Source organism: Eleutherodactylus coqui, chromosome 6 (assembly GCF_035609145.1).
Source record: "Eleutherodactylus coqui strain aEleCoq1 chromosome 6, aEleCoq1.hap1, whole genome shotgun sequence".
NCBI classification, from domain to species: domain Eukaryota; kingdom Metazoa; phylum Chordata; class Amphibia; order Anura; family Eleutherodactylidae; genus Eleutherodactylus; species Eleutherodactylus coqui.
In genome coordinates this window covers 211,103,667-211,118,867 of record NC_089842.1, presented here as the reverse complement: position 1 = coordinate 211,118,867, position 15,201 = coordinate 211,103,667, and the positions used below count along the sequence as shown (strand labels likewise).

Genomic DNA, 15,201 nt, shown 5'->3' with positions numbered 1-15,201 from the left:
AGCACAGAACAGCCAGTTTAGATGTTTCTACAATCCCAACCACTTCTGGCCGCATCGGTATTCTTGTCTCAGTGGAACCTCTTTATCTGCCTATCTGTACAGGGGACTTGCAGTTCAACAGATAAATGTTGCTCTGATCCCCTAATGATATAATATTTTGGATCCATTTAGAGATGAACAAAAAAAAAATGGTGTTCAAGAAAGTGAAATTTCATTTTTACATGTTTTTTCTTCACCGTTTGTTAGCGTCTTTATTTCAGTGTGAGAGTTTAGTAGATTCTTACCTAGAGAGCATTCCCAGGGGTGTAACATTGAGGGATCCCATTAGCATTGCCAAGGCCATTCCTGGGGCTTCCCGTTCTATTACTTCTTTTGTGGCCTACAGGACATAAATAATTTACATTAGCTTATGGCCCATTCAGTAAATACTGGCTAAATTACCAGTTTTATGCATTTTATATTAAATTTACAATGATTATTTACTTAAACTTTGTTTTCAACGTGTGACATGGTATATATGGCAAGGTCAGCAGTCATGATAGATGACACCCAGAAATCTAAAGGGAACGTGTCAACAGGTCTTGAGCCTTCTTGCTGCCCTAGGCAGTTGCTTCCCTTCAAAGCAGCAGCTACCTGGCATTATGTGCAGCTAATTCAGCTAGAGGAAGCATTTCCTAGTATTCAGTCCAGAACCTTTTAAGGCTTATTCAGATGAGCGTATTTCACATTCATTTTTTTTCTCAAGGACTCACCCATTCAAGTCAACAAATCCTAAGTATGGGCAGCATATGGATGGTGGCAGTGTGCGGACCATTTTTTCCTTTTTTTGTGTGGATGCAACACAGAAACGCTCGTCTGAATAAACCTTTAGTTATGTTGGACCTCAGGCAGCTGATTTCGCACTTCTCTTAGCCAAAGAAGAATCTGCTTGCACAAGAGTAATCAACATATTGCCTAAAAAATATCATTATACCGATTTCTTTGCATACAAGGCATGTTAACCTCTAAACATGATTTACATATTTCCCATAACACATATAAAAAGTTTGGTGGATATTATGTTCCCCTGCTTGTTCAGGGTCTAGAAAGAATTCCTTCTCACAATATAAGTTGGTCGGCGGTGTACCCTTTAAGCATGCAGGTTCACATTCACACTGAACAGATTCACCAATGCGGAAGGCACATGCTTGTTTTATATTAGTTGTAGCATAAATTGCAACATTGAATATGTTGTATATATCATTGAATGCTCGGAGCGCCCATGCTGTGCGGAGCCCACCAGACTAGTAAAAGGCAGAATTCTTCAACACATTTCTGACCTAAATAATCGGGAAGCTAGACATGTATCGGAGCTGCTAAGCACTTCATCTTCCAGCATAATCGTGATCTTACCTTCTTCTGACACTATGCTACTCAAAGGGTTTTTAACCCCATACGCGGAGGTGATAGATAGAGGACGTTGTTACAGGGAGAAGCTTTTTGGGTTTTCATTTGCACACCAGATTTTCATCTGGTTACATTTACTGAGGGGGAATATGGAGAGGAGTTTTTTTTTGTTTTTTTTTTTTAAATCCTGTCCTCTCCTTTCTTCTGACACTCATGGTGGGTAGTATTGGGTGGTATTACTTTTAAAAGTGAAGTTTTTTTATTCATTTGTATGCCATGGATAAGAGCAATAACTCTGGAAACACGTAGCCGCTGTTATCATCTCGCTACTTGGATCATTTGTATGATGTAATAATTAACAGTTAATTTTTAACACAAGTGCTGGAATTTGTATAAAGAAACATTGGATACAATTACATATCTCCAAAGATCCATTGGAGCATCCATGTGCGCTCTTCAGCATTGAAAACTGGTTGCAAAACTGGCGCAGTGTTAAGGCAGCAGAATGCCTGAAGGTTGCAGGTTCAATCCCCGCTTGATTCAGGTAGCCGGCTCAAGATTGACTCAGCTTTCCATCCTACCGAGGTCGGTAAAATGAGTACCCAGCTTACCCTGGGGGGGGAGGTAATAAACAAATTACCTGAAAGCGCTGCAGAATAAGTTGGCGCTATACAAATAACAAGTACCTCCCCCACCCCCTTCAAATCATGAACTGTAGGATTGAGCGGCTGACGTTTTCTTTTTTTTTTCTTTTCAAGGACCCTCTTACCATGTACTGTACGTGAATCTAATGTAGGAAACAAATGCTCCCAGATTGCTGTGCAACACAGACCACAGTTTTATAGCAGCCAAGCTAGGATGTTAAAGTGGTTGTTTGAGATATGTTTTAGTGTTACAAACAGGACAACATGGCAGAAAACAATAAAACAGCTAATACTGGTCACATCAATTCCCCCCTTGGCAGCTCTGCATCTCTCCCATGATGTAGTGTTTACAGGCTGCAGCAGAGCTCAGTGCTAGAACGCTGGGCTCTGTGGATAGGCTGCAGCAGCCTGTGGCATCCCATACACAGGCTGCTGCAGCCAGTAAACACTATGTCACAGGGAAGACCCAGAGCTCCCAACAAGGGACATGCAGGAAGCCAGGAGAGGCGAGTATTAGCTGCTTGCTGATTTTCTGTAATGAGTGTCCTATTTATAACACAAAAATATATGTTAAGGGCGTTTTACATGGGCCGATAATCAGCTGAACAAACATTCGTTCCAGATTATGTAACGCTCATCTTTCAGCTGATCTCTTCTTTTATGCAGGCTGAAAAATAAATCACTTGTCAGTAGTATATCTCTTTGTGTAGAAAGGTGATGTGCTGCCAACATTATCCAAACTGTATGGAGTCCATACGATCGCATTAACGGTTGTTTATCCCCATACAGTTGTACCTGTCCATGCAATCTGCCCTTTAAATAAATGCTGATCAATTTCTTTCTGTGTTGATCTATTTGTTTTACTTCCCATATAAAAGGACCCCTATGAATCGGTCTTCTAACAAGCAACAATAAACATCAGAACTGTAACGTAGTTCTGGACCCACACTTACGCTACAACTCTGCTTTTGGGCATTTTGTCAAAACTCTGTCAAAAGTATAGAGTGCTACTGATGCCGTCAAAAAAGGGAGACATAGTTGAAACCCTTAAAGATCCCATTATAAATTAATCGGGTTCATCATCCACCACTTGGTCCCAACACCGCATGAAGGAAGCCATGACACAGTTTGAAGAGAGCCTAATTAAACTTTTTATGTAGCTTGTGTTCATATAAAAAAATCAAAATTAAATTCACAGGTGACTAAAAGCTTATAGCAAGATAACTCATGATTTATCACCTCCACCGCTAACATTAGCTCGATGACGATATAGAATAATGAATGCTATTAGAACCTACAGTAGTAATCAGCCCCCCACAGCAGTACACCACTTTCGACATAGTGTTTTTCCAGACTTCTCTACAGGAAAAGAAAAATGGCAAAAGAAAAAAAAGTCCCACTTCTGACTAATAAACACAACCAAAAAAGCCGGCAAAAAAATGTAGGCATCATCCAAAAAAAAATACGGCTACAAAACATTAGAAAATAGACTGTCTGAAGAAAGCCTTAAAGAGGCTGTGCAGGATTAGACAAATATGATTCTTCCAGAAACAGTGTGGAAAGCAATCTTGTTTTCTACTTCTCAAAATCCCCTTTAAATTCTAGAGAAAAAAAAAAGCATTGAAAGTCACTACAAGCAAATGCATCGTCTCATGTAACCCAGATCTTTAGCCAGCTGCTTAACACTAGAAGTATGGGCAATTGCAACAGTGGTTAAAAGTTTTCATAGAAACCCATCCCCATGGACTTTAATAGGTCAAATGTGACGAAAGAGAGTAGCTTTCAAAATTTGTATGAATATCATTATTTCTTTTTTTTCAATTTTTTCCCATAGCTGTTGTCTATGCTTTATTGGTTTTGCTACGAAGTTCTGTATATTCATTGTTAGAGCAGTTTTTTATAGACTCATACAATGGTAGAGTTGGAAGAGACCTCCAGGGTCATCGGGTCCAACCCCCTGCTCAGTGCAGGATTCACTAAATCATCCCAGACAGATATTTGTCCAGCCTCTGTTTGAACACTTTCATTGAAGGAGAACTCACCACCTCCTGTGGTAACCTGTTCCACTCATTCATCACCCTCACTGTCTCATATCTAATCTGTGTCTCCTCCCTTTCAGTTTCATCCCATTGCTTCTAGTCTTTCCTTGTGTAAATGAGAATAGGACTGATCCCTCTGCACTGTGACAGCCCTTCAGATATTTGTAGACAGCTATTAAAGGGTTATTCCAGCCAAAATGTAATATTTCATGTTATATACAATCATCCACATACAAGCCTTTTTACAATATACTTACCCTATGAAGATGCAGCCGTTCGTCTACCTGCCGTGCCGATCACGTGACTCGAGAAGCAGCATTTTCAGGGCTTCCGCTAATGTCCCGACCTCTGTAGTCCTGTGTATTGAGGTCGGGATCTCAGCAGACTTCTGGCTTCAATCCTGTAGCGCCATCTTCTCTGATGTCAGGAAGTCTCTTCACAATCTGGGTATGCGCAGTCAGAATGCAGGGTCGAGCAGACTGCACATGCCCAGTGATACACCCTTCATTGCCCAGCGCTTGTAGAGCAATGAAGGGTGTCCTATATGCGACTTCCAGCCCTTCCTGCGGAGCCCAAGAGAAGTGGTGAAGGGGAGTGCATGTCTCTGGCCAGTGTTGGAACTGTGGAAGTTTCTAGTGTTAGGATAGCAGCCCGAGGTCTGTGGGAAATGAAATGGAAAGAAGGAGGAAGTGACATTATTGAGGTTGTGCATGTAAACAAACAAAGGAGGGAGGCTGCAGGAGGTGTTTATTGAGTTGATTGCTATACAAGAATAGACTTAGATAAAAAGTGACTTGGTGACAGGAAAACCCTTTAAGTCTCCTCTCAGTCTTCTTTTTTTGTAAGCTAAACGTTCCCAGATCCTTTAACCATTCCTCATAGGACATGGTTTGCAGACCGCTCACCATCCTGGTAACGCTTCTCTAAACTTGTCCAAATTTGTTGTATTTTTTAAGTTGGGGTGCCCATAATTGAACACAATATTCTAGATGAGGTCTGACCAAGGAAGAAAAACCCGGGAATAATTACTTGTGATCTAGACTCTATGGATATTATTGTATCTTGATGCCACCGGAAGGTAGGGGTGTGACAGGGCTTAAATAGAGGGATGGTCCTGTCACACCCCTACCTCCGGATTGGCTGTCAGCCTTTCTCTCCCCCCCCCCCCATGCCCCCCCCACCCCGCAGTTGTGTTACTCAACAGGCTGCAGCCTTCTGTGAGGCCTCCAAGTACAGCGGCGGAGGAGCGGAGAGCCACAGTGGTGGGGAGCTAAGTCGTGAACATTTCAGCGCCGGACCGGAGAGTGCAGGCGGGGGCACCTGAGGCACCGGAACACAGCACCGCAGGGGAAAGCAGAGGCAGTGGGGAGCTGCACCACGGCTGTAACTACAGCGCCGGAGCATGGAGCGCAGGCGGGGAGAGGTGAGCAGCGCAAACTACAGCGGTGGACCGGGGAGCAGAGCGGGGGGAGATAAGCCAATGCAATAAGTGCAGCACAGGAACGGGGAAGCGCAATGCCGCCCCTGTGACCTAGCCCTGCTGTCAGTGTTCCTTGCTCTCGGCACCTCGGCTCTGACTGTCTTCCCTGCCACTGTACGAGCCAATCGGAAGCTAGGGGCTTGCCAGGGGGCGTAAACCCCAGCAAAGCCAGGTCAGCCCCTAGCTTCCGGTGGCGTCAAGATACAATAATACCGACTCCTAATAATATGCATCTCCTAATACATCCTTGAATTGTGTTTGCCTTTTTTTATGTTTGTTTTTTGCTGTTGCTGCATCACTATGTTGACTCATGTTCAGTCTATGATTTATTAGTATACCCAAGTCTTTTTTCACTTTTGCTGCTGCTTTGTTTGTTTCCTCACAATTTGTATATGCTTTTATCAGACACATTTAGTTGCGCGTTTGACCTCATTTGCCTTTAGAACTGAAGCAATTCATTGTGGTGTCCTTCCCCGGGTATCTGAGGACCCAGAATGTGCCAAGAAAACATTCTAACACCATTTCTTCAGCACCAGCAGCATGAACTGTTCCCACCATACAAGAAGAGTTCATCAAGACATGCTGCTTCAAATTATGGCCCTCCCATCAGCATGAAGCAACAGAAACCTGAATGCATCTGGCCAAGTAGTGTTGCTCCATTGCTCAGTGATCCAATATTGTTCTCTTCTGCCCACTGGACTCTCGGCTTTCTGTTTCTCTTAGACAGCGATGGCACTAAAACTGGTCATCTATTGTTATGGCCCATCAATGCCAAGTAATAATGAGCTGGGCATTTACTCATGTTTGTTGGCAAACCAGTGTTGTATCTCACTGCAATTTGCTTGACTGTGCAGCACCTGCCCATCAGAATGATTTTTAGCATCCTCCTCAGACCTTTGCATCATCCACAAGTTGTTTGTGCCCACAGAATCCAGTTTCACTGGATGTTTTTCCTCGATTACACTATTCTCAGTATACTGTCCACACCATGGCATGCAAAAACCCTGCAAGGTTGGCACTGTATGAAATCCTGTCCCTGACTAGTCTAGCCCCAATGACCAAGCCTCGTTGGATGTCGCTTGATTTGCCCATCTTAATGTGGATTCACTCAGAAACTGATCCACAGAAAACGTGTTACTTGACTTTATGCATCACTCTGGGGTCTGAAGTCTAATTTCCATACAGGGAATCTCTAATCGTGAAAAGGCCGGAGACTCTAATAAAGTGGCCATTCAGTGTACACTCGGTATTAATAGGTAAGATAGTGAGGTAGTAGACTCATGACCAGGGGCGTAACTATAGAGGGTGCAGGGGATGCGGTTGCACCAGGGCCCAGGAGCCTTAGGGGGCCCATAAGGCCTCTCTTCTCCATATTGGGAGCCCAGTACTATGAATAAAGCATTATAGTTGGGGGCCCTGTTACAGATTTTGCATTGGGGCCCAGAAGCTTCAAGTTATGCCTCTGTGCAGCATGGTTTAGGTATGGGTACAGGTACAGATAGAGGGGGGGCCCCAGCTCACCTTTTGCATCAGGGCCCCTGAGCCTTTAGTTACGCCCCTGCTCATGACTATATAAATACAAGATTAAACACAATATTTTACTGTACAAAACGTGTTTTACAAGATAGTCCTGACTAATGACCCCTTACACAACTACACAACAACCACTTTTATTAACTCAGTAAATCTCATGTCCTTTTACAAATTAATAAAAAATAAAGATAACAAAAAAAGTTACCCTCCATGCACTTATCACTTCAGCACAGACTGTATCTGCTCTGATAATGATGGGCAAATGCAACTTGTCAATTTACTATAGGAAACATATACTTAGTATATTGTTAGTCCAACACAAGACGAAGTTCAGCAACTCAATATCAACTGCAAAAAGAAATCATTATGTTGAGGACACCCGTCTCATTTTGAAGGTCGCCTGGACTAGAAACGATTACATGTGAGCTGCGATTAGTTGATATTACTGAAAAAATGCTTGTTCTTCCTCTAAAGTAGTCAATTGACATCAATTACTACAATAGATGACAGATTTCAGACTAGAGTAGGATTTGTCCCTTACGGCTAGTCCTCTAGTAGCCCAAATGGGTCAAGTATTGAAGATTTCCCTGACCACTTTAGTCCTGAACAATTTTTCATTTTATTGTCCCCATCTTCCAAGAGCCATCACTTTATTTTTTCATCGACTAAGCTATAGACGGGCTTATATTTGCACGCTGAGCTTGCGGTATTTTAGAGTGGTACCATTTAATGCGCCAAACTTTAAAAAATTCTAAGCAGTATGAAATAGGAAAATGCAACTAGTAATTATTCATTGGTTTATAACATTCATGGTTAGGTAATGTTAACTTTATTTTAAAAAAACAACTTCCTTGCTATATTTTGAGGTCCTTATCTCTTATTTTTCCATTGTTAAGAGTTGTGTGAATGGTCACTTTTTGATGGCAAGAAAAAATATGCAATTCTACCATTACCCAGTGGTAGAAAATAAACAAATAGTGTGAATAAATAAACCATTATTTTAACAGTTCAGACTTTTATGGATGTGGCGATGCCAAATATGTTTATTATTCTTTAGATGTTTTCATTTTTTAATATAAAAAAATGAATACACTTATTTTCACAATCTTTTATTAGTCCCGCCAGGGGGGACTTGAGTTTGTGATTACTTGATCATTTGTACAATATACTACAATCAATCTGTATTGCAGTATATCATACTTTTAATTTAAGCCTATTTCATGACACACCTGGGAGCCTTCACTAGGCCATGGGCAGCCATGGCAATCATTGGAACTCTGGGGAGGCGTTGCGGTTGAACCGATGGGATGGCGGAGGCATTTACCGGTTTAGATACTGTGGTCAGCACTGAACTCCGCACAAAGGGATTAAATGGCTTTGATCAGATATACTTTCAATTGCAGGATGATGCCAGATGTCAGCTATAACAGAGATAATACCCACCAGGTATGGAGCGGGCTTGGCTACTGAGCTTGCTCCATACACCCCTCCCAGCCCTGGGGGATGAACATTTAAGCCTTCCTGCGTGAATAGGTTAGAGAGTTTGGCCTAACCAAGTATTCTGATGCTTCTGTTCCAGTGTTAGGGAGGTCCTAGCACCTGGACTCCCTTAGGACTGGAGTCAAGAAGTACTTATTACCTAGTTCTTGCATTTGATCAGTTTACATACCCTCCCGTATTGTAATTTAGCTTTTTTGTCATTGCATGGAGAATAAAGACCTATTTATACAATGATTATTGCTCAAAATTCACTCAAAAGCCGTCTTTTGTGCGATAAATCGTTGTGTCTAAATGTTCCCATTTTTCAGTTTTCTGCCGAACAATGGTTTTCAGTTCTGCTTAAAAACTATCGTTCAGCAGAACAGCTGATAAGCAGGACCGCACACTGTGTTCTGTCCACGGAGAGCTGATTATAGCTGATAACTTTGTATCAGCTGTTCTCAGCTGTCAGCCCCGCCAGCAGATCAAAGTAAAAGTAAATCAGGAAACAGTGAGAGGTCTCGCACGCTGCTACTTGGTACTAATAAGCATTAGTACCAAGTAGTAGTTTATGTAAAATGATCACTCAAAAGCCATCTTTTGAGCGATCATCTTTGCAGTGTAAATGCACCCCAAGGCTCTCATACGAGCTCTCCTTTGAAAGTTTTGAGACAAATCTGCTAAATTCCTAATAATACAAGTTCCTTTATGATTTTATTTAGTTTTGCATTTATATTGCATTTTTCTTGAATTATTTATGATTGAACAAGTATAGTGATTATTATATATTTCTCATATTTATTCAGATTTTCAAAATAAGAAAAAATGCTGACCTACTAATTTTGACATATCATTATTACCTGTGGCCACAGGTGATCCATAGAAATACGGGCTATACAGACTATTATGTTACAACAAAGGAGGCTTGAAGGAAAAATGTCACCATAGGTAAATAAGATTTTCGAAAGCTGAAAAACGATTTACACTCATTCACAAAAAAAAAAAAACAACAAAAAACAAGCACCTAGAAGGAGTTGTTGGAATCAAAACGTTCTATGTGTGATTGTAATATTGATACAAGTGGGTACTTGTGGGTTCACAAATGATTCACCAATACTTTTCCATAAAAAACACTACTATTTAAACTCTTTTTAATTTCTCATAAATATTTATAAAATCATTCAGGTGGTATAAACACAGGAATAGCATGGCGATGAATGGGTCCACTCCAAAAAATGGTGACAGATAACCCGCAAGTACCAGTAAGTCATTACAATCAGAGCTAAATTATAAATAATTGAAGAAAACGGATCCTTTGAAGGGAGACTCTAGTACCTTGTTTTACTGCCTCTAGCTTGGATACAAGATGTGATACGGGGTGGGGGTGGCATGGAGCCTCTAGTACTCTGTTGTACCGCCTCCAGCTTGGATACAAGATGTTATATGGGCAGGCATGGAGGCTCTAGTACCCTGTTGTACCACCTGTAAGTTAGATACAAGATGTGATACGGGGGAACATGGAGGCTCTAGCACCTTGTTGTACCGCCTTTAGCTTGGATACAAGATGTGATACGAACAGGGATGGAGGCAATAGTATCCTGTTGTACCGCCTCTAGCTTGGATACTAGATGGGATACAAGTTGGCATGGAGGCTCTAGTACCCTGTTGTACTGCCTCTAGCTTGAATACAAGTTGTGATATAGTCGGGCATGGAGGCTTTAGAACACTGTTGTACCGCCTCTAGCTTGGATACAGGATGTAATACGGGCGGGCATAGAGACTCTAGTAAAGTGTTCTACTACCTCTAGCTTGAATACAAGATGTGATACGGGTGGGCATGGTCGCATACAGGTTCCATATAGTATCCTGCAGCATATTGGTCCCCATTTTCTAAAACGGAGCCTCTAGATCAGTGTTTCCCAACTCCAGTCCTCACGGACTCCCAACGGGTCAGGTTGTCAGGATTTTCTCAGTGTTGCACAGGTGATGTAATTATTGTCAGTGTATCAGACATTGTTTTTACTAAAGGATAACCTGAAAACATGAAACTGTTGGGGCCCGTGAGGACTGGAGTTTGGGAATCACTGCTCTAGATCATACAAACTCATAGGCTCTTGAAGTTGGCGTCCTAGATGGTCATATACTTGGGTCTATTGGTGATAAACCTGACGACTGGGCAGGCCATGGTATGGCAATGTTGTGGAGGCATTCCTGTGAACCTCCCTTGTGTGTGACGGCGAGCGTTATCCTGCTGGGAAATGCCTATTGGAAGCCGCCATGAGAGGAACACATGTGGTTGGAGGAGGTCCTGAATACATCATTGGGTTGTCATTGTCTCTCGTACCACTACTAGGGGTGACAAGACTGTTATATGCGATGGACCCCAGACCATCACACACCAGCAATGGGGGCCGTGTGCCTCTCCACAGCAGAGGCAGGATTGAGGGGTTTACTCCTAGGTCTCCAACACAAACATGGCCATCATCAGTGCCCAAACTAAACCTAGATTTGTAGCGTCCAGTTTTGGCGTTCACAACATCAATGCAAACAGAGGCGACGATGGGCGTCAAAGGCAATACATGTAATAGGTGCTGGGAGACCCAATGTCCCTCAGGCAAGCCTGGAAATGATTCAGACACAGGGACCTATAACGATGGCGCCACCTGTCTCTGGATGGCAAACAATGAAACAGTTAGAGCTGCTCATGGTAGTCGGACAAACAGACAATCCTCTCTATTGGTCGTCTGTCGAGACTAGTCGCCTTGTATGCTTGCCATCATGCATCCAGTTTAGTCAGAAAAGCCCAGATAGCAGGCAGTTCGTCGATTTGACTGTCCAGTTTCTGGTATTCCTATAATGCATCCCCTCTCAAACTCTGTTAACGGTGTGAAAGCTCTTTGATTGCGTCAGAGGTGCCTTGCTTTTGAGTACACACTGCAGCAAAAATGACAATTTTAATTAGTGGATCAGCGCGATTACAATGACACCAAGCTCAGGCAGCTTTTTTTTTTGGACACTCTTAACACTCTCATTGTCATGCCTTTGGCAGTCTCTGTTCAGTAAAATTGTCTGTACTGTATAAGGTATATGATATTGCTTTATTTCTGGCATTATTAGATGGACTTTCTGTTAGGGCTCCATCTAGTGTGCATTCATATACTGAGCCTCAGTGTATTTTGTCCTCTGAGGGATGCTGTACCCTTTACCCATGACCTCAGTGACATCATCAGCTCAGCCCACAGTAGCCATTTTCTGGCACATTCCCTCCATGTCTGGACTGCTCTAGAGACCCTCTGCAAACCTTTATTATCCAGGCTCACAGTGGCATCGTCGGTATGTGATAACTTCTACCTGATGTCCTACTCTTAGCATCCTGTGTATATATGTTTCCAGTTCCATGATTATACCACTTCTATAGTTTCTAGTCTTGTGTGTGTTATTCAGATAGCATAGCATGTGTCCTAGTGTATGCGCATGCACACTTCCCATCTCTCATGGCTGTATTACATGCTTCCTGTCTTCTCACATGTATGTAATGTATTCTATGTACTGCTATGTTAGTGTACATTGCTAAGTGCATCATTTTCTTTGTTCTACAGTTTTACCTCTACCTTGCAATAAAGTTGAAAGCGGACATTGCTCCATCGTCATTGTGTTGCAGGGAAGGTTATCTGCCTGTCTACTTATGCTCCACTCATAGGGAGGACAGAACAGTAAAACGACGGCCCCTTCGCAGGCTGGATAGAGAAACAGGGACTTCTCACAGGCTGGACACAGGGCACCAGCAGTCTAGACAACAGGATACTAAACCACGTTTTGTGCTATACGCAGAGATACTGCTACAGGACGCCCACTACAGCGGTAAGCACGCAAGCTCGTCCGGAGCGTCACCATGTCAACGTTAGAGACTGGACTGTATGAGACAAGGTCTCACATCTCAGCTAGCTCCAGAAGCTCAAAAGGGTCAGTGAGTAGCTCTACAGTAGCCATTGCTCGTGCAAAAGCGGAAGCCGCCAAAATGCGAGTGCATTATGCTGAGCAAGAAAGGCAATTAAAAGTAGAGAAAGCACGCATGGAAGCAGCACTGGAAAAACTATCAGTAGAGAAAGAAGCTGCAGCTGCTGTGGCTGAAGCAGAGGCTTTGGAAGAAGCAGCGATCTACGCAAGTGAAAGATTCAGCAACATGTCTAGGCGCAGTTCTGGTCACCAAGACAATCTCCAGCGTACTTCAGACTATGTTCAGCTACATGCTAAGTCGGGTGACGACTCATGCTCAGATCCAGGAGAGGAGTCAAACCACCAAAAAGAGCTCCGCCAGCAACCGGTAACACAGAAAGTGACCTCAGCACACCAAATGCCCAACATCAAATTAGATAGCAGTTTGATATTCAGTCGGCCCTCAGTACAACCTAAGCTTGAACCAACAAATGTTTGGAGTACCACGGTCGCCACCAATAAGAATGAACCTTTAGACTGTGACTATTATCATAGCAGCATGTCAAAGAATCGCTGTAACTCAATAGGACCTCCACAAAGCAACTTGCCTTCAGATCTACCACGCAGAGATCAAGGTATGACAGACCTCGTCAAATTCTTTGCACGACGTGAGCTAATAACTAAAGGACTCACAAAGTTTAATGACAGACCTGAAGGCTATAGAGCATGGCGTTCGTCATTCAGAAATATGATCAAAGATCTCGACCTGTCTGTAAGTGAAGAAGTTGACCTCCTAGTCAAATGGTTAGGCAACGAGTCAGCAGAACATGCAAAGCGAATTAGAGACATCAACATTAACTACCCAAGCAGAGGACTAAAAATGATATGGGAAAGACTGGAGGAGTGTTATGGCTCACCAGAAGTGATAGAAAATGCACTCTTCAAAAGGATTGAGGATTTTCCTAAGATTCCCAATAAAGGATTTCAGAAGCTGAGAGAATTAAGTGACCTGCTGATGGAACTCGAAGTTGCTAAAGGTGAGGGAGACTTGCAAGGTCTCGCATTTTTAGACACAGCACGTGGTGTCAACCCCATTGTACAGAAATTACCTTACAGTCTACAAGAAAAGTGGATTACTCAAGGCTCCAAGTACAAACAACAGCACAACGTCTCATTCCCTCCATTCTCCTTTTTTGTGGACTTCATACGCCAACAATCAAAGACTAGGAACGACCCAAGTTTTGACTTCTCAACATTTGAAACCGCTTACACCAGAACTAACAAACCTGCTTCACTTCGTAACCCGAAAGCTACACCTGTTGCAGTACACAAAACCAGCATATCTGCTGTGCATCCCTCAACAAGAGACCCTTGCAAAGACTGCCCTCTACATAAGAAGCCTCACCCATTGCAGAAATGTAGAGGATTCAGGGAGAAACCTCTTAAGGACCGGAAAGCCTTTCTCAAGGAAAACCAAATTTGCTACAAGTGTTGTGCCTCAACATCTCATAGGGCGAAGGACTGTACAGCAAACATCGAGTGTTCAGAATGTCATAGTAAGGAGCATACCACGGCCTTACATCCTGAGCCCGCCCCATGGACTCTCACGCCTTCAGACCAGGCTACAGAGCATGGCGGGGAGGAGAAAGTCACAGTACTTCCTGAAGTGTCACCCCAGTGTACCCAAGTCTGTGGAGAGGGCCTCAGAGGTAAATCCTGCTCTAAGATTTGTCTTGTTAAAGTTTATCCAATTGGACACAAAGAAATGGCTGTAAGGTTGTATACCATTCTTGACGATCAAAGCAACAGGTCCCTTGCCAGCTCTACTTTCTTCGACATCTTCAACATTGAAGGACATAGCTCTCCATATTCACTTAAGACTTGCACAGGTGTGACTGAAGAAGCCGGAAGAAGAGCTACTGGTTTTCAAATAGAATCCATGGATGGTGAAACATCCCTGCCTCTACCTAAACTGATAGAATGTAATCAAATTCCAAACAACAGAGAGGAGATTCCAACGCCTGAAGCAGCATTACCACATAAGCACTTGAAGACCATGGCCCATCTCATCCCTGCCTTAGATCCTAAGGCTCAAATAGTGCTTCTGCTTGGAAGGGACATCATAAGAGTCCACAAGGTCAGAAAACAGGTAAATGGCCCTCACAATTCTCCATTTGGACAGAAACTAGACCTAGGATGGGTCATTGTAGGTGACGTCTGCCTAGGAAATGTCCACAAACCATCCACGGTAAATTCCTATTGCACTAATACACTGGAAAATGGACGTCCATCCTTCTTCCAGCCTTGTCCTAACAGGTTCCTTATAAGAGACACACCTAGCAGTATTTCATACTCTGACTCTACGGAAATCGGGACCCATTTCTGTGACGAAGACAGAGACCACTTAGGGTGCACAGTGTTCCAGAGGACAAAGGACGACCACAAAATCGCCCCCTCTATTGAAGACGAAGCCTTCTTGGACATAATGGAACAAGGCTTTTTCAAAGATGAAGCAAACAATTGGGTGGCACCACTTCCTTTCAAAACTCAGAGACGCCATCTCCCCGACAACAGAGATCAAGCACTGAAGCGCTTTTTCTCACTCAGACGCTACCTTCTAAGAAGGCCAGATATGAGTGAACATTTCTTCACATTCATGGGGAAGATATTTGGAAACGGTCATGCGGAAGTTGCTCCACCTCTA

The 15,201-nt window shown here is 43.0% G+C and overlaps 1 protein-coding gene across 10 annotated transcripts in view; it reads right to left on the bottom strand.

The window, feature by feature from the left end:
• GPHN (gephyrin) overlaps positions 1–15,201 on the bottom strand; it is a 399,070-nt gene that overhangs the window by 199,759 nt on the left and 184,110 nt on the right. For all 10 annotated transcript variants that reach the window (XM_066608689.1, XM_066608687.1, XM_066608686.1 and 7 more), the window contains exon 5: positions 285–379. In XM_066608689.1, the coding sequence (XP_066464786.1) occupies positions 285–379 (95 nt within the window). The remainder of the gene's footprint in view (positions 1–284; positions 380–15,201) is intronic.